This window comes from Pleuronectes platessa, chromosome 14, assembly GCF_947347685.1.
Source record: "Pleuronectes platessa chromosome 14, fPlePla1.1, whole genome shotgun sequence".
Lineage (NCBI taxonomy): Eukaryota > Metazoa > Chordata > Actinopteri > Pleuronectiformes > Pleuronectidae > Pleuronectes > Pleuronectes platessa.
In genome coordinates this window covers 22683316-22706663 of record NC_070639.1, presented here as the reverse complement: position 1 = coordinate 22706663, position 23348 = coordinate 22683316, and the positions used below count along the sequence as shown (strand labels likewise).

At 46.2% G+C, this 23348-nt stretch overlaps 2 protein-coding genes across 2 annotated transcripts; both read right to left on the bottom strand.

Moving 5' to 3' along the window:
- Nucleotides 1-342: 342 nt before the first annotated feature.
- lss (lanosterol synthase (2,3-oxidosqualene-lanosterol cyclase)) lies at nt 343-8606 on the bottom strand. Its single transcript, XM_053439866.1, has 22 exons — nt 8578-8606; nt 7602-7770; nt 6835-6973; nt 6582-6690; nt 6129-6250; nt 5940-6036; nt 5380-5515; nt 4881-4989; nt 4527-4645; nt 4334-4431; nt 4127-4154; nt 3954-4010; nt 3631-3702; nt 3440-3490; nt 3150-3299; nt 2843-2939; nt 2394-2499; nt 1749-1814; nt 1582-1662; nt 1311-1481; nt 964-1042; nt 343-865 (listed from the first exon to the last, which is right to left on the bottom strand). The coding sequence occupies exons 1-22, from the start codon at nt 8589-8591 to the stop codon at nt 728-730; spliced, it is 2208 nt and encodes a 735-aa protein (XP_053295841.1). The 5' UTR covers nt 8592-8606; the 3' UTR covers nt 343-727.
- Nucleotides 8607-8923: 317 nt separating this feature from the next.
- mcm3ap (minichromosome maintenance complex component 3 associated protein) lies at nt 8924-22172 on the bottom strand. Its single transcript, XM_053440269.1, has 29 exons — nt 22061-22172; nt 19493-21892; nt 18911-19158; nt 18473-18554; nt 18210-18363; nt 17934-18127; nt 17700-17839; nt 17202-17399; nt 16558-16826; nt 16280-16442; nt 15820-15977; nt 15324-15547; nt 14835-15079; nt 14477-14577; nt 14219-14350; nt 13855-13968; nt 13516-13668; nt 13217-13414; nt 13013-13081; nt 12796-12930; nt 12561-12714; nt 11996-12260; nt 11721-11818; nt 11186-11576; nt 10789-11079; nt 10544-10688; nt 10044-10229; nt 9681-9831; nt 8924-9568 (listed from the first exon to the last, which is right to left on the bottom strand). The coding sequence occupies exons 2-29, from the start codon at nt 21759-21761 to the stop codon at nt 9407-9409; spliced, it is 7089 nt and encodes a 2362-aa protein (XP_053296244.1). The 5' UTR covers nt 21762-21892; nt 22061-22172; the 3' UTR covers nt 8924-9406.
- Between the last annotated feature and the right edge of the window lie 1176 nt (nt 22173-23348).

Genomic DNA, 23348 nt, shown 5'->3' with positions numbered 1-23348 from the left:
TCTTCTGAGACACTCCCCTGATAGTTAAATGTCATATGCACGTTGTCATTATGGACATTCTTGATCTCCTGCACGTTATAATCAATAACACGCCACAAAGCATTCTTCCTAACCTCACCTGTCACGCTACTTTAAAGACTAAGGTGTGTCAGTGAAAGTGGTCAAAGGGTAAAAGAACCTGATGCTCGGTGGATTAAACAACTCGTCAGGATCCGGTTTTAATGTTTGACGGACACACAACAGTTTGATGAGTGCTCACATTGACACATGTTCGATTCCCACTATCGTACTTGTTTCTTTCTGCTGGTGCAGAAGAGACAAATGGAAACTCGAGACAGAAACGTTGTTTTAGTTTGAATTCATTCAAGTTCAGTCGAGTCACGTTGTGAACAAAATACCATAGAAAACTCTTTATTCTAAAATTCTAAATGTTTTTCTTTTACACTTTATAGTCCAGAGCAGGTGAAGTGAACCTCATCATCCCAGCACCTCTGTGAGGTGCAGCTCTGGCAGATGAGCTGTGCTGGAATGTCGATAAGACAAACAATCCAAAGAATGAATCATATCTGATGGAATCATCTTCAAAAAACACAACTCAAGTTCTGTGACAGTGGAAAAACACACACTTTCCTTTGTCTGAGCTTTGTGGTTGTTATATTTGAATCTGAGGACATTTTGTCCTATTGTCCTTGCACATAGTCTTCGCTGTCTTTGCTGTCATCGCTCTTCACAGCTTCCCCTTCCCAGCCAGAGGACTGTCGGGGTAAAGTGCTGAGAAGCGCCCCAGGGTCCAAACAGGGAAGACGTTTCTGTAGGAGGTGTAGCTGATGGCACAGCTCTTGTTGAACACACCTGCAATGTTCTCCTGGCGAGGTGAAAGCATAGGTTGAGCAGAAGTTTGTTGTAACTTGGATTAAAGGGAGAGAAAGTGATGAATAATCAATATATAAGTGATAAACTCACCTGTGGCCAGTCTCCATTGGGCAGCTGCTTGTCAATCAGCAGCTGGACTCCTCTCTCTATGGCCCGCCTGTCAGGATGCCTGGTCACACACACAAGTAGTTAGATTGGATTTTAATTATTTATTTATTATACAAATGTATTTTCTGATTGCAGGGAAATAAAACACAAGGTGTAACACATCTCTGGTTTCAAAAGCACAGCAGGCACATAACCAACAGCTCGGTAAATACACAACAACACATCAATACATGACATGTGACTAAAATCACTGACAAACATGAACCCATCAGTTCCAGTCTGATCCCATGTTGGTCCAGTCCTAGGTGAGTGAGTGGAAGAAGACTCACCTGGCGGCCATGAGGCCCAGCAAAGCCCAGCAGGTGTTGTGGATCTGAGCCGTGCTGCTCTGGACGTAGCGCCGCTGCTCACACGACTCAAAGTCCTCCCCCCAGCCTCCGTCAGGCATCTGCCACTCCAGCAGGAACCGGCAGGCTCTCTGCACCTCCACACACGCCTCCCTGTCAACAGGACACAGTGGGGCCGTTTAGGATGAATGGGGGGGGGTTAACGGGTGAACTTTGTGGTTAGTCACGTGATCGGGAGTCTGCGATGTCTTACTCGTCCTCGTAGACGTGACCCATGCACGCAAAGGCCTCGAGGCCGAACCAGATTCCATAAGTGAAGCAGACTCCCCAGGACCTGAGCAGGAGAAGAGAGGGATGGAGCTCAGCCTGTGGATGAGGTGGGGAATCAAACAGTCACATCACAAGTGTGTGAGCGCTCACCCTTCCCAGGAACCATCAGGCCGCTGCACCCTCCTGCAATACTCCAGTCCCGCTCTCAGAGTGGACCTGAGGAGGACACAAGGACCTGTTAGAGCCTCCACCTCCTCCAACTGGCCTCCACCTCCTCCATCTTTATCCTCAACCTCAATAAGAACTGAGAAATGAATCAGGAAGCCAAGTCTGTGTGCTATATAATCAACTTTAAACCAATTTTGTAGTGCTGTCCAAATGTTCAGTCAAACCTGTTACACCCTTTAGTGCACTCGTTGTTTCCCACAATGCATTGTGAAAAGTAGTGTACAACCAATGGCCAGTAACTGAGCAATATTTACCAGCATGCATTGCGCTCACGGTGGAGAGACGAGAGGACCAGAGCAGTCGTACAAATGTAAATACTAGCAGAGGCTACCGGAAAGTATTAATACTACGTGCAAAATATACATTTCAAATGTATTGTGGGATTTTGGACACAGCCCATGTCTTTTTGGGGGATTCCTTTCCCATCATGTCTTTTTAAAATCATAAACCAACAAATGTGGACTAAAATAACTCAATTTATGACTTTGAAATTACCTTCAGGAGGGTTTATGGATATTCCATCCAGTCGGTTTAGTGTGTATATTGTGTTTGTGCCGTGTGGTTCACCTGATCTCCTCCGCCCGGTGGTCAGGGTAGACCTTCTGGAAGTGGCTCAGGGCCTGCATCACCGCCGACGTGCACTCCACATAAGTGTAATCTATCATGATGTCACCTGTTTGTGTGTGTGTGTGTGACACAGTACAACAGTGTTACCAACACATTTCAAATGTCACAAAATACAAAAAGAGGACGTATTAGGCTTTTTGTCCTTTGATACAGAAAAGACCATAATCCTGCTACACATCCAGGGTGCAATGGAAAAGGTTATTCAGACTGAAAGGTCATTTTTGTATTTGGCTTCGTGTTTCCCTTCATATCTGCAATTCTTGTAGAGTGAGTCACGCTGAGATTCCTTCACTAAGCTGATCACCCAGAAGTCAGAACATGAACTGAGCCCAGTCCCACAGTGAGGTCCGTGTGATGGGTATAGAGCAAAGTGCTGGAAACGTTCTCACCAAACACCTCGGACGGGTTGAGCAGCTCCAGGAGTCTCCCCCCCCTCTTGGTCTCATATGTGGCAAACCCCCCGTCGGAGTTCCTCATGCTCAGGAGCTACAGGGAGATAAGAGAAGACACGATGTCTGAAGTGAACCAGATGTTATCGAGGTGGAGCTCAGTCTGAGGTTGGATTGTTTGCACAGAGACAGGGATGATGCTGCTCCACCTGACTTACATAAACATGTTTCTCTTAATGGTGACGACCTGGAAACCTCACAAAAAAGGTAACTTAGTCTTGGATGTGCTTTCTGCCCGTGGACTCACCACGTTGACGGCGTCATAGAGACGCTCAGAGGGGACATGCTGGCTGATGGAGGGACACAGCTCCTGCAGCAGCATCACTGACTTCAGGCCCTCGGCCGTGCAGTCGGCCACAATCCAGCCACAGTCCCGGGTGCTGAAGGGGAAGCCTCCCTGAAAACAAAGACATGGTGTGAATTTATGTATTTGGGCCATTTCTGATTCCCTGGATATAATCTCCAGATGCAATTTAGTCCGTATTTGAGACTAAAGGAAATTATTCAGAAGTGGCTCTCGTTTCATACTAGTTGTACCTTGTTCATTTGTCTGTAGTATTTCTTGTAATCAGGAGGATTCTCCGGTATCTGGTGGTGGATTGGAAAAACCAGTCAGGCATAAGAAATCACAAGTGAAAGCACTGGAGGATCATATTACACTGGAAATCTGCAAATATGTGTCGAGGAGGATTAACTCTGGAAGCTCCTGAGACTCATGTTACTTGCACCTGTGTTATGGTGAGAAAGTGATGTGCGTCCTGGAGGCACTTCGATAGCCGGGGGTCGTCCTGGGCTCCTGCCTGAAAACACACAACTTATTATAATCAGCTACATGACACATTTCAGTCAGGACTCACACACCTCTCCTCAAAACTCAATGACCCTTGAGTTACGACTGATCTAAGACGTGAGAAGTGTGTCGTGTTTGAAAGCCATTTAAAGGAGCAATGATGATCTGTGGATTTGTAATTTTTATGTCGAGGAAAGTGAGGACAGAACTGAATTGAAATATTAAAAGACATTAACAGAGGTAATTGTGTGTGTGTGTTACCTCGAGGAAAGCCTGCACGGCAAAACAAGTGTCCCACAGCTGAGAGCCATTGGTCCCCTGTGCAGAAGAAGAAGGTGAATCTGAAACTCTCTTTCCAGAACGCCATGCAAAGTGTGGAACCAGCACAAAGTTGACTCAATATAAAAAAAAGTTTAAGAGTTAAAGAGTCTCACCTGCATTTTCATCCCGTCCAGCCCCAGCCTGGAACACAGAGGACTGACTGTTAGTGCATCTGCAGTTTACTTTCATGCACACACATACTTAAAGATCTAATAGCACTGAGTTAACGACTTTCAACATCCCACACATGGGTTGCATTATCCAGCACAAGAGTGTCCTGAACAACTTATTGATGAGTTGGTAAGTGGCTGAGTTGTTACCAGAGATAATCTGGGATCCTGGACACGTGCTCCTGAAACACGGGGGAGGTCGGGCCGTCCACGTACCAGCGAACCAGCATGTTGATGGTCTTGGAGATCTGAGGACAAAGGCCAGAGCCTCATGTTTACACTCTCCTCCTTTAACAGTCTTTTTTTTAAACTCAGTGTTCCTTAGGGTGTGTGTTTTCACTACCGGTCCGATGCTGATGCACTTAGTGAAGCGGTCGTCGGCCTGGATGTGATCGTACAGCTCTCTGACAGCCATTCCTCTCAGGGTGGTGCTGTGATGGGCTTCGTACACATTCAACACCACTGCAGGGAAACAAGGGGGGGGGGGGGGGGGGGGGAGGGCAGGGGATGGGAGGGGAGGGGAGGGCAGGGATTCAAGCAGCGGCATGTGGAAACATTCCAGTGCAAAACACTTGCATAATACCTCATTGCACAAAAGAACCCTTGTAGACATGGATACTGCTTCACGGTGCTCAGTGTGTTGTGTTAACCTAACTCTGTGTTGTGTTAAGCTCACTGTGTGTTGTGTTAAACTTACTGTAGGCAGCGTCGAGCAGCGAGCTGTGAGCTGTGTACATGTCACCTGCTGCCACGTTGTTCCTCTGAGCCGGCCAGCTGATGGAGGCATAGTCCTGGACATAAAGCTCCTACACAACAAGAAAGTGACAAATGTGTTAACAACTGGTTGATACAAATCGAGGCTCGGTATTTGTAGCAGAAGGCAAAGTGACAATTACAGGATAAAACACTTTATACTTGAAATTTGAACTATTGGGGCAAATATATAGTATATTTTCACTTTGTTAGATTTAAAAGTAAACTGTATAATCAAAGAATAAAATGATTCATCAATCATCATCAGTTGCAACACAACAATAATATTATATTAATAATGTCGATTAAAAATTAATTTCAGTGGTTCTGCATCGTGCAAGAGTGAACCTCTCCTCTAATTTCATCAAAAATCAGTTTATCATTGAGCTCTGGTTGTGATCAGGAGTGTAGCGCCCCCTTGTGGTACAGTTTGGCTTCAGCACCTGTCTGAGGCTGAGCACCAGGGAGTCTTCCTCAGCCGTCAGTCTGACAGCGTAGCAGTAGCTCATGGGGAGGTAGACCTGGCGACAGTGACACCACAGAGTGGAGGGGTGGGCCTGCATCCACGTGGGGAACAGCCTGCAACAGACACATGTACAAACATCAAACCCCTGAATACGTTCAAAGGAAAACTGGTTTCCTGCTTCATAGACAAGGGATTCAAATGAATGTAAGTTCAGCTGGTGATCTGATGTCACAGTAAGTCCTGATTCAAATTACATTTCCGGTTGCAGCCACTTGCACGGGAGAAAGACATGACATCACTGCACCTACACATGATGTCAGAGTTGGCACACACACGGTTTCTACTCAAGTAGAAGTAAAGATACTCATGTTAAAAAGGATCCAAGTAAAAGTACTAATTCAGCTTCTTTATTCAAGTCTAATTATAAAAGTGAGGCTCTGAAATGTCAAAAAGAAATGTTAAAAGTAAGTGTCAAAAAAATAAATACACAAGTAGTACTACAGATACCTAACAAAGTACTTAAATCCTGAACCTTACCACATCTCTGGCAGGAGCGTGTTCATTCCTTCCCAACTGTACACATTTAAAATGGCCAACCAGAATTTGCCCCACGAGGGAATCCCCACTGCACCGCCTGAAAAAACCCAGAGCAAGAAATGTAAAATCCGAAGTTTGCAGGAAAAGTAAAAACACAAAAGGAAGAAGATATTTGTTTCAACTGCTCACCTTTGCTGTGCAGGTTATTTCTGGCTCGAACCATATCTGGGTCATCAGGCTCTAGTCCCAGGATCCTCAGGGACGTGTAACTCAGTGCTGTGCCGAAGACCGTCGACTTGTCCTCAATATGTCTGAGGGAAAAATAGAAATAAATATATGTGAGTGGTCAAAGGTGAAGTACACAGTAACCTCACTCAACATGTATTTGGTCATGTGATAACAGCTCAAACCCCACATTTGCCAAACTCCTGTAGTGAACCCAGTCAAACTTTGACCAGTTGTCATTTGAACTCAAAGATTAAACAATTACATTCCAGTTGTAAAGGTCAAAGGTCACGGTGACCTCAAATGTTACCTTTGTCGTTTGCGGTGAGAAACACGGCATCATCTTACAGGAGATGCACATTAAGGGACAAGGCATACACAAATATCAAAAGACAACAAAGTGTGACGGTGACTTACAGACCCCAGCCTCCATCAGGCAGCTGCACGGAGCGCAGGTACCTCACCATCTCCTTCTTCCAGGCCCCGGGCAGCGGGATCTTAGCCACGTGGCAGGTGATCAGGAGGCCTGTGGAGGACACACACGGCTACAGATAGAAACACACAACAGCACGTGCCAGCATCTTAACACCATCACCCTAGGGTACACACTTCTTCTACACAGGGAGGCCCCTGTATTTTCTCAGGTATGAAATGAAGGCACATGTCCTACCTGGGAGCAGGAAGAGAGGTCCGCCGTAGTCCCCGGCCCAGTGACCGTCCTCCGCCTGGAGGTGACTGTAGAAGTGCATCCCCTTCAGGGCCACGTCCACGGCCGTGTGCGCAGCCGGAGATCCAGGCACCAGCTCACTCTGTGGAGAGAACACAGGAGGAGGGACTATTCAATAGGAAAGTAGGTTTTGTGTATCAAATTGCTATAGTTGTATATTTGTTTTGGGAAGGGGAGGCGAGGGGAGAGGGGTGGTGGGGGCTGTAACGTGTATCCTCATCATTTGGCTGTCTGTTATGTTATTCTCTCATTTCTTATCTGTGAGGATTATTATACATAAAGTCTTGTCTTGAAATTTCTACAAATAAATCATATATAAAAAAAAGAAAAGAAAAGGAAAGTATGTTTTGTTGCTGTATCACAAAAGTGTGGGAATCTGAGAAATTTACATTGGACTCAAATGGTTGTAAAAGTGACAAATAGGACAATGTATAGTGGATGATTTGATAAGTGATTAATATAATATCATTAAAATATTATCCCGATTTAAAGTTCCCTACATGGCAAATACCAAAGAGTATATGTTGAGTCTTGACCATTGAGGAGATCACATGGAGAACTGTCGAGAGATAAGGGTTTAAATCTGCTGGCACCAATTTGTGATTTTTTAAAAAACTGATTCATCTCCCATTCATCTCCATTCATCTCCATCTCCCAAACTATCTTCCACACAAAGGGAGACAGGAGATACAACAATGAGGTGAACCCACCGTGTCGATGCCGAGGGAGTGAGCCTCCATCACGGTCTGCTCCCTGTCGGGGGTTTCCTGATCCTCCACATAGCGCCAGGTCTGTCTGCCCTCGGCACTGGTCAGCCTCCAGCGGCTCAGGTCTGTGGCCGGCTCCGTCCTGTACGGGCCCCCCCGCCTCCGCAAGTGCCTGGAAAACACAGCTGGTGGTTTAATGGTGTGGTTCTTCTGCCAAGGAAGTTATGTTTTCACCCCCGTCCATGTGTTTGTTCATTCGTATGGTCGTAAGCAAGATGATGCAAAATACTAACTACAGAAAAACTGGATGTGGTAAAGGTCGGAGAAGGAGGAGTGTGGATGCCAGATGGGTTGTTTTTCAAAATTTCCCCTGATTTCTCCCAGAATAATTCATAGATCTTGATTTAAAAAAAACAAATCCGGCGCATTTAAGGGACTGATTTTTATAAATATGTGCAAATCGGGATTGCAATACAGAATCCAGATCTGGTGAATTTAAATGAGTCTTCACTGAGTTCCGTTCTAGTTCCATGTGCACATTTTCTACAAAAAAATTAAAAAAGGTATTTCCTCAGCTGGTCAAAAAATTAAACCAATAACTCAGGAGGTGACTCTGCTGCTGGTTTTCAGCTCATGTGCAAAGTTGTGACACACAAATCCAAAACTGTGCAGAGACTATGAAGTAAACACTCAAATACACATTGTAGTTAGTAAATGTTGAATAAATACAACAAAGGTACTGGTAGCTTTAAAATACACAGTAAAATACACGGTTTTCTTACAACTTTTCTAAATAACTAACTCTACAGGTGTTTTTATAGATATATTCATTTCATGTTTTCACAAAACCTTATTAGCTCCTGTTGAATTCACGTCATCGATAAACATGAGTTATAAAACAGCTGCTTTGGTGACATCATCCCCTGAGATATAAGTACAAGTATTTAAACACAGACTGTGTATAAAAGTAAATACTCACGTCCCCTCAGTCATGGTTGTGATACTCAGATGAACCTTCCGCTGAACTGGGACTGGATCTCTTCTCCGCTCGGTTCTGCCCCCTCTGCTCTTTACCTGGGAGCTGTAGTCTTTACAAGGAATACACTGTTCAGTCTGGGATATAACCCGCACTACATCTCCCAGAAGACACCGCGGCTGCCTTCCGAGGAGTTTCCCACATGGAGAGACATGAGCAGAGACTCAAGTGTCCAATCACGCATCGGCTGGGCGGGGTTAAGAGGCGGGTCTGCAGCGAGCTCCGCCAATCAGAGCAGCTGCTACGAGAAGTGCTACACGTGCTCACATATTGACGACGATTCAACCAATGAGGAGTTTATATGAAAAATAACACTTTTTATTTGATTAATCGAACATTTCACAAGTAAAAAGATCAAATTAAAGCAGAAGAATTTCACTGTACAAGTAAAAAACAAGTGCTTCACTTTATGTTACAGACAGACAAGAGAAAGCTGATTATTAACGTCAGGATTCAGCCTCTCATCAAGTTTATGTAAAAACCAACACACAGTTAGATCCTGTATTTGCACTTACACACTTATTTTCAAAACTGTGCTAAACTAACAGTAACTGTACAAAGTTAAACCAAGTGTAAAAATCTTGGTTATATTCTCCATTTGCAAAACACCCAGAGCTTTATGACACACACACATGGCTGAACTCATTTAGCAACAGACTCAGCTTGAACTCAGCAAATCCAAAGTGGTTTGTCTCTGGACACAAAAGGCCCACGTCTCCTTTCTTTCCAAACATTTGTGTAACAATGATGATATTTCTGCAGCAACAGTCCGTCAGTCGTCGACAATGCTCAGCAGGCCGCTCAGCTTCAGTCTGCAGGCCAGCTCTTCCTCTTGACTCGCCAAGATCTGCTGCTCAAGCTCCTTCAGCCGCCATGCCATCGACACAGGGATGGTTGTGGTCCACGATGAATTCTCCAACGGATCATCAGGCTCCTGAAAGGTCCAGACAATGAACATGTATAAGTAATGAAGCCAAACTTTCCCTCTTCTTAATAAGTACTTGAAGAAATGACCCTGAATCCCTGAAGGAGAAGTGAAGTCCTACCTGTGTCAGTGTGACATCTCTCGTCCTGGCTGTGGGGGAGTGAATCCTGGTTGTGGGCCTGGAGAGCAGGGTGGAGGAGGGAATGAAGAGCGGCGAGGACAGATGCTCTAAGGGGTCGCCATCCAGCCAACGCTGAAGCTGCTCCAGGCTCCTGGACAGATACAGTTGTATGTTAGACGTACATATTGTATAGTACAGTCGTGCTAAATTAAATTTAACCATTTACTTAGTTTCTCACTCTGTCCCAAAGTTTAGCTCTTTATTAAACATTATTCAGTTTTCATCCATACACCTCTGCCCTTTCAATACTGTATATAGGAAAAATGGTATACCATAAAACCTCAAGCAAAGCTGTGTCTGTACCTCTTGCTTTCAACCTTCTCCTCCTCTAAACTCTGCAGGACTTTGTGGGCCAGCAGCTCTTGTGTTGTTGGAGTGTGTGTGATGTCCAATGATGCTGCCGCGGCCTCGAGGGGCTCTGCCGTACTGTGGAACAACCTCTGTCTGAGGGACAGACCGGTGGGGGAGGCACACGCAGCTGCACTTGCCCTGACGATAGAAGAGGGGGGATTAGGAGGGAGGAGGGAGGAGGGAGGAGGGAGGAGGGAACAGAGGTTGAGAACATTTTTATCATCATGAAGCATGAAGAGTAAAAGCTGTGTCACTACATTATCAGCACATGTCAGCCTCTGACTAACTTCCCCTGGTTCACTGAAATACCAGAACTCAGTTAAGCTGAGGTTAGAGACCTCAGGACATATTAGTAGGAGCTGTTGACAGTAACAGACGTCAATTTCCACACAACTAAATCTCATCCAAATGATAAATGTTGCAGCAGTAAGTTGAAGTGAGGAGATCAATACCCTCTCTCCTCCTCCTCGTCCTGCTGCAGCTGCTTCTCCCTGTGTGTTTGTCTGGTGGCCTGGGTCCACTCCTCAGGGGGCTGGAAACCCTTCAGGGACTCTGTGAGGAAGTAAATCAGGATCTCTCCGTCCTCTGTCACAGCATCTTCAATGACAAAACAAGCAAACAGTCACAAGTTATATTGCAAGTCTTACACAGTCTGTAGTCACGGGTGAAAGTGAACTTTCCAAGAGAATGGCCTCACCTTCACAGGCAGGTGGTCCCGGTATCTGCCAGTCTTTCAGCTTGTGGTCAATGCAAATCACCAGCACGTCGTCCCAAGGAATCTGACTATAGGCTGTTAACACACCCTCATCTCCAGTGCCCCAGCTTCCCATGGCTGCCTCGGATCTGTTGGCCCGGGTACAGTGACCCTTTAGCCGGACCCTTTCCAGAAGGTTTTCCAGTCGTGACATTAGAAGAGGCTGACTGTGATATGAGACCGGGATCTGAGCAGCGTAGCAATAGATGGAGGAGCAGAGTTCACACCACGAGTCTAGAGAAAGGAAGAGATAACCAAGCACAATAAGAGGATTATTGGTTTCTTTCGCACTTATACAAACTGCAAAGTAAAAAAAATAGTCTTGGTCTCAATCACTAACCGGTGGAAGAGAGCTTCTCCCACTGTGGCAGCTGCAGGCTGAGGATGGCTTCCCGTAGCCAGGCCAGGTGCTCAGCTGAGTTCCAGCCCAGGTGAGGAACAAAATCTCGGGTTTCAGGCATGCAGAACTCGCCCGGCGGCCACGAGAGTTTGCAGAGATCCTGAGATGACGCTGTGTCAGCAATGTGAGCCAGGACGGCATTGTACAGCTGGATGATGGGCGCGGGGTCCTGGGAAGGAAGACAAGCGACGCCTCGTTCCTGGCGGTGGCCGTAAACTCTGGGAGTGAACTCGCGACTCAAACTGGACTCTACCAGCTGCACCAGGCTCTGGCAGGACAGGGGGAGGGATGGTGGAGCGCGGCCCAGCAACCAACGCAGAGCGTGGCTCAGCTAGAGACACACAACAAAGATGGAGACGGTTCATTAAGACACTAAAAGAGAAAGTGATCATCAAATAGTAATGCTCCAGAACTCACTCGCCCCATTTCCCTTTAGACCTACCTCCATGTATATGTGGATGTGCGTGTGCAGTACCTGTTTGGATCCCTGGACATCACTCGTGGTCTCTGGTATGAAGAAGAACGTGAACTCTGATATCAGTCCTTCCATGACCATCATCTGCAGCATCAGGGCTGAGGGACGAGGCACCATGAGAGAAAGGCATCAGGATTATTTCACATGGATAAATTCAGCTAGGTTCATTAAAAACTGCCTCATTGAATATCTAAACTTTTGTTTCAACAGACAACTAATATTTCAATCTTAGATTTCAACAAACACGCATTAATCCCATGTTCACTGATCATTACCTTCGACAAGTTTCTGTGTATCACCGGGGCCACCATCAGGTCCTGGCACCAGAATGACCAGAGGCAGTGGGCAATGCCAGGTGCTGGTTTGCTGTAGCTGTTTAAGCTGAAGCAGAGCTGACAGCAGAGGGACATCCTGCTCGTCTTCCCCCGGCTCCACGGTGGGCATGGCAGGAAGCAACATGATCAGAGCTCCGGTCCCAGAGAGCTCGCAGCTCTCCTCCATTTTAGACAGGCTGTCTTCAGTGAGTGGGCCTCGGGACGCCTGGGCCCCGAAAACAAGAAGAGAGGTGGTTACACAGTGCCATGGCAGGATAAATAACATTGGTCAAGACAAATGATTATGGTCTAGATCATAATTTACCTTAATATCAGTTCTCTGAATTCATACCCTTTATATTAAATGTTCTGATAATAGTTAAAACTGCCAAGCCCCTCACTTGTATCCACAATTTAACCATACATGAGCCCTTTAAAAACAGGGATCATCTTAAAAACATTCAAGCATGTGTGTCTTCTTTGCATTTGACTTCAGTCGTCCATAAAAGTTTCAAACTGATCTAACCTTGACGCTGATGTGGACTTTGTGAGTGTGTGGTCCTCTCTCCTGCAGCGAGTTGGTGACACACAGGGTCTGCAGAGTTCCATCAGGCTGCTCCTCCCCGACCTCCGACGCCTTGTCCCCGCCGAGTTTCACCTCCAGCCAGTCTGACAGGATCCTGATCCAGGAGACAGGAGAGGACAAACTTAGGCCCTGTACACACCTGGTAACAACATCCATCCTGAGTGCTGCTGCCTACCTGTCTGCCAGGCTGGCCACACTCTCGTGGTTGCTGGGTAAGAGGAGAGCGATCTTCCAGTAGATCCTCTCCGGTGGGTCTGGGATGTTCTCTGACACCAGTGCCGGCAGGTCGAGCGGCGCCCACACCATCTCACTGAGAGCAACATCACAAAGAGGTCAGAATGCTGCTTCGTGACCACACGCTGAATAAACACACACAACAACTCCAGACTTACTCAAGCAGCTGCTGATAGTAGTAGTGGACTCTCATCTGGTGGATTGCTTCTTGCCTCATTCTGAATAATCTTAACAAACATTACAAAAAACAGTCACTTACTGGAGCAGTAAAAAAAGAAAGTTGATTTAACCATCCAAACAAGTCATCCTAATTAAACTGTTATAAATAACATGCAACAACAGAAAAAGGGAGATTAATGTACCTGGTGCTTGACATGGCCAAGGTGCCGGCGTTTCCCAGGTTGACCAGACCACGGGCCAGGTCTTCCATGCAGGGCCGTGCAGGGGCGCTGGGAGCGAGGGCCTTGAGTTTGAATCGGGGGTCCACACAGCACGGAGCTGCAGGGAAACCTCTCATCTGTCTCTTCAGCTGCCGACGGAACGCGACCACATCACGCCACCTGGGGGAACAGATAAAGAGGGAAAAGGTTCCAGATGCAGTTAACCCTTACAACAATGTACTTGTGTATGTATAGTATATTCAGTGTAGCTGGTTTCTTACCTTTTGATGTACTTGTGGATACGCTGCAGTTCCTCATCAAGGATTTCTTCAACAATCAGAGCAATATCTGCATTCAGAGTCTCCTCAACTAGACTGGTGCAGACCTGCTCTGTGCATGTAGCCACACGGTCTGCCTTCTCATTCACTGCCAGCCTGAAAGAGGTTAACAAAGAAATAATTCAGATACAGGCTCTGAATATCTAGGACTCAGGATCAGCAGATTATATCATATTAATAATCCAATATTAAAGCAATCTGATAAATAAACGTCTAATTGTCATTTCCCCATTACTAAGGAAAAACAACATTATTTGATTTAGTGAGTTTGAAACTTCTTACTGGATCTCAGAGGTGGAAGTTTCCTTGATGGTCTCATCTAAGACTTCGTGGAGGATCTCTGTGCAGATGGAGCAGCTGAACTGAGCCAGGAAGGCCGTGTGCTCCTGCCTCCTCCTGGTGCAGGGACAAGATGAAAACCAAATATGGGTGGGTAGTTTTTGTGAAAAATAATCTGTAGCTCAAACGTGGATGTGACAATTCTTTGTCTGCTTGAATAAACGCATTAAAGAAGAACCCAACATATCTAACAAGCGTTATTTTATATTCTACTTTCCTCTTTCTGAACCAAGCTGAGGGTGCTAATAAATGGCACTGAGCTATAATCAACAAGCTGTCAATATCAGGCTGTGCTCATGAGACCAACCTGGCTTCTTCAAGCTTGTGTTTCTCTTCAGCAACACGCTCCTGTTCCTCCTTGATCTCGCTGGAGGACACCTCCTGCAGCAGTTGCACCAACACCTCACTCACCAGGGACTCCACCTGCACACTGCTCTCACTGCACAACAAACACAAAACACGTCAACGAGTAAAATCAACTTAATAAGTCTCCAGTCACTTAGTGTGGTTTACATTCAAAAAGCTGGTACAGAAGATTGATGGATTCTAAATCGTCAACACTTACGCAAGAGCTGTTGATGCGTAGCTGGCTCCGACGACAGCTACTTCCCTCGATGCTGCTACGACCACCTCTTCGATCACACCGTCCAGTTCGGCCATGATTTCCTGCAGATGCATCACAGACTGTCAGTATAGGTCACTCTTGCTTTTAAAAGGTAGATCTCCCTGTTCTAAACACATTCGACAAACGCTCTTGCTCTTTTGAAATGGCACAATTACTGGTATTACTACGCTATAGGCCCCCTTTTGTAGTATTCATTATATATGCATATATTAGACTTTAAACAATCACCAAAGCTACAAGACATCAGTAGGATATACAGGTAAGTGAGAATGAATTTCTCCCAGAGGTCTTTCCCCACCTCGTTGCTGTACACATGCCGAGGTGCGGCCGGAGGAGATGGTGCAGTGACGGGCTGAGGTTCAGGTATCGGCTGGAAGAGCTGCTGGGCATCGGGCGGGTGGGCTGACTCGAAAGGTGATTCACTCGGCACATTTGCAGCAGCTGGAGGCAGCACAAACTCAGAGGGAGTGTCGGGACGTGAGGCGACCTGGGACAGTGGCTCAACGCCGGGCGGGGCCTTCACCTCCAGCTTGGCAGCGAAAGCTGAGACAATGAAGAAAATCAATGAATGACTCTGAATCTATACATTGATGGGATGAGATGATGTTCTCGTTTCTCATAATGAATTCTGAGATGATTATTACTGACAGATGCAAAAAGAAAAGATAGATGTTCTGTCACTACAGAAGTAAGGAGCATGAACCAGTGGGTTTACGATGTAGCATAAATGTACAGTACATCTATAATAGTGTTAGAAGTTGTGTAGTGTGTAAAATAGACCCAGTACCTCTGAACTGGCTTGAGGAAGTCTCAGCCGGAGGTGCCTCTCCACGGAACTTGTTCTGGGAGTCAAAGCTGCTGACTGGGTTGTGCTGGGGAGGACTGGGGAGCGAGCCTCCGTTCACCACCTCCCCGACCAACACTGGTTTCTTTGCCAGGATGACCACAGACTTCTTCTGGGAAAGAGACAGCTCTGGCTCCTGGAACGCTGTCCGACTCAGCTCAACTATACTGTGAACAAAGCAGTGTTTTCAACTTGGTCAATATCAATGACGTATGACTGTTAGCTATGCTGAATAGTTTGTTTATTCTGTTTGTAAATGAATAGGAGGCTTTACAAGACATTCAGTTCTGATTTCATAGGAATCAGTCATCGAATTAATATCATTTCAGTTTCAAGTTTCAGTTTGACGATGCTAAACTTGATATTGGTATCAAAGTCAAGATTTTAGTATTGTGACCACACCAAAATGATGGAGCTAATGTCAGGTATAGACACGTACCCGTCGTTGACATTCAGGCCGTACTGCTGGAGGAAGTCAATCGTTTCTGCTGTGTCGAGGAACATAAACATCCGAGTAATGTCCTCAACTGGAAAGGCAGTGGACCGGGGACCTGTAGTGTGAGCAATGTTCAGGGTCTTCAGGGCCTTAGCTCTGACCTGCACACCGGGAAAAAAGACATAAGGGAATAAAGACAGAGGACGAATGAACAGCACAACATTCTGTCATGTGACATTTCTTACACCAATTATATTGATCAATGATTAATCGATCAAAATCATCAGCAGAACAGCAATGAAACTACTTTGGTTTACAGCCGTACAAACTCATTTAGTTCATTTTGTAACTTGATTGGTGTCGATTTTTCTAATATCATTTTCGGGGACATAATCAAACTAAGAAATCACAAATTCCTGATTCTCCCCATCTCATTCATCGGTGAAAGAAAAGAGTTTGTGACCTGATTGAAATATCTGTGCAGGAGGCAGCTGGCGAGGTACGAGGCTCCTTTCACCAGCTTGAAGAAACGCACAAAGTTGTTGTTGCTGACGGCAGAGAACGCCTGAACTGCAAACTTCACCTCAGGCGAGTTACGCACTTCGTCGCGGAACTGCTGCACCTCACTGTGTGACATGAAGTGGGAGCACAGTTTTCATTAGTGTGATATGAAAAGCAAAAAACATCTCTGAAGTCAAAGGACATGAATAAAATCTGCGTTGGTGTGTTTTCATGACTGACCGCAGGCTGTCGCCATCATCCAGCTTCAGCAGCACGTTGTACTGGCGGAACTCGGCCTCACAGGGGCAGTAGATTTGACGAGTTGCCAAGTCCTGGTACATCTCTTTGAGACTCTGCAGGCACTTTGTCATGTTCTCGTTGTTGATCTTGGCATCGAACGACGACAGACGCTCCTCACAGAGATGGTGGGCGCAGTGCACGTGGAAGCGTGTGCAGTTTTCAATCAGGGACACCGTGTGTGGGCAACACAGGTGCTGCTGGATGATGTCCTGTGGGCACGACAGAGGAATAGATCAATTTGCAATACGGGTTTCATAACGTGTTGCGTTTAAACCCGGGCAGATATCACAACTGGACCCAGTTCCTCATATGAATGAGACTTTAAATAAAACAGCAAACAGTGAAGCAGCAGAATTGAATGGGTGAACTAACTTAGTGACCAAATAGTTTTACTGCAGACTACACTCACTCTTATTTAGTGTTTAGATGATATTGTGAAGTTGAGGATAAAATGGAAAAGATTTTTTAAGGTAACTTGATGGATTGATGGAGGTTACAAAGTATCTTCGAGTTGGGTGTAGTGAGCAGCAGGGCTCAGTAATTATTTGTACTATTCAATAGTTAAATATGAAACAAGTCTTTACCTTACGGATGCCCCGGGTCCTGTTCCAGACAAAGTCGTACCAGTCCCGGTAGTTGTCATCGCCATGGTCCATGATCTGAGTCACCAGATAGTCCATGGTCATGCTGAGCACCGGCAGGGGGCGCAAGTCGTGGGGCAGGGGCTCCTCCTGGTCGGCTGATGAGCGACTGTACTCTTTGATTGCTGCAGCGTGATACACCTAGTTGGGGACAGGAGGAGACGGTTTCCTTTGTTGTCGACTGCTTCCCTCCTGTTTTCTAAGTACCTGTAAACTCTCATTTGCAAAAATACCAATTTTCTTTATTCTTTGACCTTCAACATTTACTTATATATTCCATGTAGCTGTAAAACAGCCATAACAACGTGATATTACCAAATCCTAATGACTAAATGCTAGACTGATTTTAAAAAGGTGCTTCTTTATTTTGCCTTCCCAAGTTGAAAGAGAGTATAAGTGACATATGCTGCAAAAAACGTTCTCAAGTCTAAAACACGTTACCATCTCAGTTCCTGGGATGACCTCGAATACGCTCAGCTGGTTCCGTGTCTCTCTCATGTACCTCTCCTTCTCTGGACACATGTCAGGACATGTCCCCACAAACACCTTGGATAGATTCAGGTCCGTTCGCTTCGGCCGACCTGTGCCAACATAAGATGCCCACAATTAAAATAATGTTTGTGTTTCAAAACCCTGTTAACGGCGACATTCGACTGACACGAGGAGCAGCTTCACCTTGACGCAGGATCTTGTCTCGCTGCTCCAGGAGGCGGTACTTCTCCTCAGCGTTGTCCGCCACCTGGTCAATGAGGTGGAGGAGGGAGGAGGGCACTGGGCGCTCGGAGCTCTGGGACTCTATGCTGCTCTCTCTCTGGGGCTCAGCATCAAACTGCAGAGACTTGGCCAATGTTGACCTCTTCACTGGGGAGCTGACATTTTTTCATAAGAATGTCAGTTGGTCCGGACCAAGTACATGACAGCTTTTAAAGCCAAACACAAACACTTTCATACCTGCGGCTAAAGTTCAAGGAGCTGCTGACTGCAGGAGCTCTGAGTGGAGCTCTCCTGTTGGTTGAGAAAGCAGGTCTGGAGTCTGTGTCCTCCTGGCTTTCTCCCTGTGCCTCCTCACTTCCTGCTGCAGGTCGGCTTCCCTTCTCCCCTGGACCTTCATTTGCAGAAAGGAATTAAAGGTGATATGAAATATATTGATTAAGACTCTATGACAACGATCTTGAGCTATTAATTGAGCTTTCATAGAGAAGTGTTGTATTTACTCTGCTTCTTCCTATGCCACAAGAGTAAGAGTTCATGCCGATGAAGAAGTTTGCCTTTCTTCTTGGCCCTTGCTGCTGATGCCTGAAAAGAAAAATAAACATGTTTACAGCATGTATGGCCTTTCTCATCATCACATTTAACAATCCAGGACTGGCCGGTTAATCAAACTAACTTGTTTAGCTTGTTAGTGACAAAGGAGGTGATTCCTGTTCAAACCGGCAAACGACTAGTTTTTTTTAAAGCTTGGTGCATAGCTGACACCATGAGTAACAAATGAATAATGAATATCAAATTAAGTGTGCTAAGAAAGTCGCTGAGGACTAGATTGGGAGAACGCTTATCATTTAGAGCTAGTTAAGAAAAGATCAGGTAAATTAAGATAGCCAGAGTCTGGTGGACATGCTCTATGGAGAGTTTGTGGCATGAATTTCACTCACATGGTCTTCAAAGTGCACAAAGGCCAGGTTCTTGGCAGGCTTACAAAAAACCTTCGAGACTCTGCCGTGACGACCAAAGTGTTTCTCGATTATGTCCTTCTTGTTCAGGCCTGGAGGAATGTTCCTGCACTGGAGGGAGGTGCAGTCGGTGGGAGACATGCCGCTGAGGCCCTCCGAGCTCTCCCTGCGCACGCCACGTTTAGCAGGGGTGACGGTCTCCGGCTGAGGGTCGGCGGCTTTTGCAGAATCTAAGATAATTGGTAATAGGAAGACAACAGGATGAGCTGACATTAATAATGTAGGCGGCTTATATAAGTTATTTAAGATATGCACAGGGATGAAGATTTCCAACTGGTTTTTTTCATCAAAACAAAAGATGAATCTGTTTTTCTTAGAAGAGGGTCACAAAATAAATACAACTATTTGAAGAGTTGTTTCCTCAGGTGTGGCAGACTTCCAAGTTCCCATACTACTCCATAAGTTAAAAGCTTGTCTTTAAAAATTCACTGTAAAAATAATCATAAACACACCTCGATACCTAAGGCAGATAAACCCACGATGTGAATGATTTAAACATCTCACCTGGCTCCTCAGCTTTGTCCAGCACATCCCTGGTGAGGGCTGGTCCAACAGGTTGTGTAACAGTCAAGCTGTCACCTTGACCTTGGTCATCTTCTTTTTCTGTCTCCTCCCACTTCAGTGCCTGTTGCAGAGTCTCCCTTGTGGCCTCTCGCCTGACTGTGTTAGGGCTTTCTTTACGAAGACTACTTAGTGCCCTACCGAATAAGCCTCCCACTGGGCCGCGGGACCTCATTAGGGGCCTCTTTGAGGGGTGTCTCGGTGAATCTGATTCTGCTGAGACATCCTCCTCAGCGTCAGGCGTCTCGAGGCCACGGCTTGGGACCACTGGATCCTCCTTGCGCTTGGTGCCTTTGCCGAGTCTTGCAAATACATTTGTTTCCCCTGAGGCCTCCAGATTGTTCTTTTTCTCATCTGTGCTGGTCTCTGCTTGACCTATGGAGTCACCAAAAGCTGGGCTCTGACCAAAACCACTAAAAACAGCTGTGGTCTGTGATTGGGAGGGCTTAACTGAAAAGCTGAAAGAAGATGGGGTGGTGGGCTGGGTCGTGGACGCCTGGGTGGTGCTCGAACTGGAAGGAGCGGCTGGCTGGGAGAAGGTGAACTGCAGAGCATTTGTAGAACCGCTGCTATTGCTAGTTGTTAGTGGATTGATCTGAGCAGAGACAGAGGGGGCTGCAGCAGGCTGTGAGAAGCTGAAGCCCAGAGGCCCAGACTTAGCACTTGTCAACTGAGAGAAACCAGTAGTGGTGCTGCTGGTGGTGGTGCTTGTCTGGTTCCCATTGCCGCCAAACGGTGAACTAGACATGGATGTGGTTTGAGGGTTAGCAGGCTCAGGGCTGGCACTGAAGATGGGTTTGAAAAGTGCCTCATTGGCCGGCTTGAAACTGAATTCTGACGGTGCAAAGGATTTGCTCTGGGCGACGCTCTGGGTCACGCTCTGGGTCACGCTCTGACCTGTGCCAAATACAGTGGTGGGGACACTGGTAGAAGAAGGCTGCACATATGCAGACTGCCCAAATGCAAGTGGCTGAGGTTGCCCTAAGGCAGTGGTGGAACCAGGAGGCATTTGGGACTTTCCAAATCCAGGTGGCTGTTGGCCAAACCCTGGGGCCTGCTGGCTTAATCCTGCTGCCTGACCAAATGCAGAAGTCTGCCCAAACACTGAACTTTGGTTTGGTCCACTAGTCTGTCCAAATGCTTGTGCTGAAGCTATCCCAAAGTCTGAGCTACTCATTCCCAATTTAGTCTGTCCAAACGCTGGAGCCTGGCTTACTGTGGGCAAAGAGGAAGGCTGTGCAGCAATCTGTCCAAATGCTGGAGCCTGGGTTATTGTTGGCAAAGAGGAAGGCTGTGCAGATGTCTGTCCAAACGCTGGAGCCTGGCTAACTGTTGGCAAAGAGGAAGGCTGTGAAGACATCAGTCCAAAGGCCGGAGCCTGGGTTCTTGTGGGCAAAGAGGAAGGTTGTGTAGACATCAGTCCAAACACCGGAGCCTGGGCTCTTGTGGGCAAAGAGGAAGGTTGTGTAGACATCTGTCCAAACGCCGGAGCCTGGGTTCTTGTGGGCAAAGAGGAAGGTTGTGTAGACATCAGTCCAAACACCGGAGCCTGGGCTCTTGTGGGCAAAGAGGAAGGCTGTGAAGACATCTGTCCAAACGCCGGAGCCTGGGTTCTTGTGGGCAAAGAGGAAAGCTGTGAAGACATCTGTCCAAACGCCGGAGCCTGGGTTCTTGTGGGCAAAGAGGAAGGCTGTGAAGACATCTGTCCAAATGCCGGAGCCTGGGTTCTTGTAGGCAAAGAGGAAGGCTGTGAAGACATCTGTCCAAACGCCGGAGCCTGGGTTCTTGTGGGCAAAGAGGAAGGCTGTGTAGACATCTGTCCAAAGGCTGGGGCTTGACGTATCGTGTTCATAGAAGAGGGCTGTGCAGACGTCTGTCCAAAGGCTTGGACCTGGCTCATTGTGTTCATAGAGGAAGGCTGTGAAGACATCTGTCCAAATGTTGAAGCCTGGTTTATCATGGGTGAAGAGGAAGGCTGTGTAGACATCTGTCCAAACGCCGGAGCCTGTCCAAACACCGTGCTTCCATGAGGTGGGGCCTGATTTGCGACAGCAGGCTGACCAAAAGCTGACGGTGGAAAGAATCCCATAGTCTGTGGCTGATTGCTGGAGCTCTGTTGTCCGAATGATTGGAACAAGCCCGCCTTCATGGTGTTACTAGGGGCCTGGAAAGCGCCCCCTTGTGGACTGCCAAACGGGTTGGACGGATTCATGGCGCCGATGCTTCTTTCTTGGTTCTTCGTCGAACAGATTTTCTCATCCAGACATTGAAGCAACGAAACAAATCTGTAAGACGTCACCAGTCTCCCGGGTTCTGACGTACAGCGCCCAAGGCAGCTCAACTCTACGAAGACAGAAACGAATATAAAAGCATTGGCTCGGCCTGTTAGCATGAGCTAATGATTACAATCATTGTTTACGCTAACATTAGCTTAGCTGCCTGTCCTAAATATACACACAGGTTTAGTAATTAATATAGAATGTGCGGTGTCGCTGCGGAAAACCCACTCACCTCACACAGTTTGATTCTGCTGTGGTTGTTTACTGCTTCACTTCAGACAAGTTCTCCTTCTTCCGGTGGTCCGACAGTGTCACGGGTCCCCGGTCCCCGCTCTGTGCTAAACTCTGTTCCGCAGTCAGGGACACGCTCAAGTGGTGGCAGCTCGGAGAGGCACTTCCGGTGTCAACAAACACTGCCACTGCTCAAATCCAGCTGCCTCTAATGTCACCGTGCTACTCCATGAGATATTACTGGTTTATGAAAGTTTATGAGATATATTTTTTAGCACCCTGGGTTTGGAATGATTCCAGCAAAGCTCCACATCCATCAGATCCACGTGCGTGATCTTGGTGTCCATGGATGGTGAAGAACTCAAACACTGTATTAGTATCTGTGCCTGAGCAAACTGTGATAAACCAAAGGAGGCATGCACATTTCGATCCTTGCCTTGAATTCCACACAATTGGTGAACAACTAACAATGATGCACAGAGGTGCCACTGCTCATGTAACGATTTATAGACCACAACTGTACCAAGTATATGGAAATACCAAAGAGGAACGAAGTTTTCAGAAACGGTCGGACCAGACCCACTCTCCATTTATATGTATGTTCTCTAATACATTTATTCTGTGTTTTTGTGTTACAAGACAACAAAGAGAGACTCACAAAATGTCCCTTTACTTTACAATTTACAGTTTTATTCACTGTTATAAGTTGAATTTGGCCCAAATGTTTTCCTTATGGTATGTTTACCCATACAATGCATAATAAATCGTATTAAAGTTTATCTAAAACCTTAAAACCATTTCCCCCTAGATGAAAACTAGCACAGAAAGTAGGAAAGAATAAAACAGATGTGAAGGGATGACACCATAACTCAAAACACAGACAAAGCATTAACAGCATTTTGGCAGAATCGGTACAAATATTACAAATTAATCAGCCATATAAACGAGCATGTTTCACAATAACAGTGGAGAAATACAGATTAGTTATTCCTGGTGCTCAGAACAGTAAGGTTCGTACACATTTTGACCAATGGATTTCCATAAGTTTTCAATAACTTTAAAACCAAATTTCCATGACCAAACGTTGTGAAATCTTGGTGTACACATGAAAAAGGGACAACATTTAGTATTTACGCTAACAATGAGAATTCCAAAGCATAGAGTATACCTTAAATGACACAAATGAATGAGAGAAAATAGTTTGATTGAGGTGTTTGTCTGTTGTAACCCATGATGTGTACTTTTCCATTTGTAGCCAAGCATGGTTAAATCTACATTTCCCTGGCATA